We start from the raw sequence: 1,458 nt of genomic DNA, 5'->3' as shown, positions 1-1,458 counted from the left end.
TTTCTACTTGGTTATGTTTTATTATTCATTGATATCTTCTATTTGGTGGGACATTGTTTTCATACTTTAGTTCTTCAGACATGATTTCCTTCAGTCTTTGAACATACCTAAAATAGCTTGTTTAAAGTCCTTGTCTAGTAAATCTAACATCTGGGCTTCTTCAGGGAATGTTTCTATTGAGGTGTTTTTCTCAGCATGGGCTATATTGTATGTTTGGGGTATGTTTTTTAGCTTTTTGTTCTCGTTACTTTAATGAAGGAGATGGGCATGCTTACTTTGCTGTTACTAGTTAGTAACTTATGCATTAACTTTCTACATGAAACAGTCTTTTAATAAATGCTGATGTTGAAAAATTCTTATACCTTTCTACCTACCTACCACTAGGCTGTAGTCTCCTGCATTGTCTTCTAAGTCCTATTTTTTTTAATTTACAAAATATTACTAACATTGTAAGTACTCTGAAAATATTTTTAAAGAAATTCATAAGCACTTCTTTTTATGTATCATAGTGCCACCAAATAAGGACAGTGAACTTGGCATACCTTCTACTTAATAAGTGCAAGGCACACTAGTCAGCTATGCAACAATCTCATTTAATATTTACAGAATCCATCTGAATCTCTGAAAAGTTAAATAACTTGCTGAAGGTTACACAACTAGTAAGTGATAGATCCAAGATTTGAACTTAATTCATTTAATTCTAGAGCCCAAGAAATTAATGGTATTGTTAAACTGTTTCTGTGAAGTGATTTTCAAAATGTGTGACCCATGGGTTACCTTCTTGAGCAACTCCTCGGGTGCTTGTTGAAATGTCAGTTCCTGAACCCCTAACCTATACATACATATAACTAAGATCTCTGAGATTTGGGCCTGACAGTAGGTGATATTTCTCAATTACATTATAATTGGGATAGTGCTGGTCTGTGGACTGCTTTTTTCTTATGATTTGGGCTAAAAAATAAAATAGGCCATTTTAAATACATACTAAAATATAATTCTATAATTCAAGTAAACACTAAGTTTTCAAACTATTTTTTGAATTTTAGAGTGCAAGGTGACATATTCTGAGATTATCTAACAAAGAACTTTTCTCTCACTTTTTGTGCTGTCAGTGTAGCTCTAAGTAAGCTATTAATAAGTTATAGATTTCTATCTAATGCGTGAACCTATACTTTGTAATTTTACATTTTTTTAACTGTTAACTTACATTTACACATTAAAATTTAGTGGAAAAATATAAGGAGTAGATAAATCATCTCTTCTTTTAGGTTGAACTCCCACCACCTGATCTCGGACCAAGTTCTGCACTAAATCAGACACTCATGTTGCTGCGTGAAGTTTTGGCATCTCATGATTCTTCGGTTGTACCATTAGATGCTCGTCAAGCTGATTTTGTGCAGGTATGTTGTCAATTCTTTTTTTTTTTTTTTTTTTTTGAGACAGAGTTTCACTCATGTT

General features: G+C 32.5%; 1 protein-coding gene across 1 annotated transcript in view; it reads left to right on the top strand.

Annotated features, from left to right (window-relative positions):
• COG6 (component of oligomeric golgi complex 6) overlaps nt 1–1,458 on the top strand; it is a 99,954-nt gene that overhangs the window by 63,242 nt on the left and 35,254 nt on the right. Inside the window, exon 14 of the mRNA XM_017542440.2 lies at nt 1,269–1,455. Coding sequence (XP_017397929.1) covers nt 1,269–1,455 — 187 coding nt within the window. The remainder of the gene's footprint in view (nt 1–1,268; nt 1,456–1,458) is intronic.

This window comes from Cebus imitator, unplaced genomic scaffold (genome assembly GCF_001604975.1).
Source record: "Cebus imitator isolate Cc_AM_T3 unplaced genomic scaffold, Cebus_imitator-1.0 Scaffold145, whole genome shotgun sequence".
NCBI classification, from domain to species: Eukaryota; Metazoa; Chordata; class Mammalia; order Primates; family Cebidae; genus Cebus; species Cebus imitator.
The sequence above is the reverse complement of the archived record's forward strand: the minus strand, read 5'-3'. Positions and strand labels throughout refer to the sequence as shown.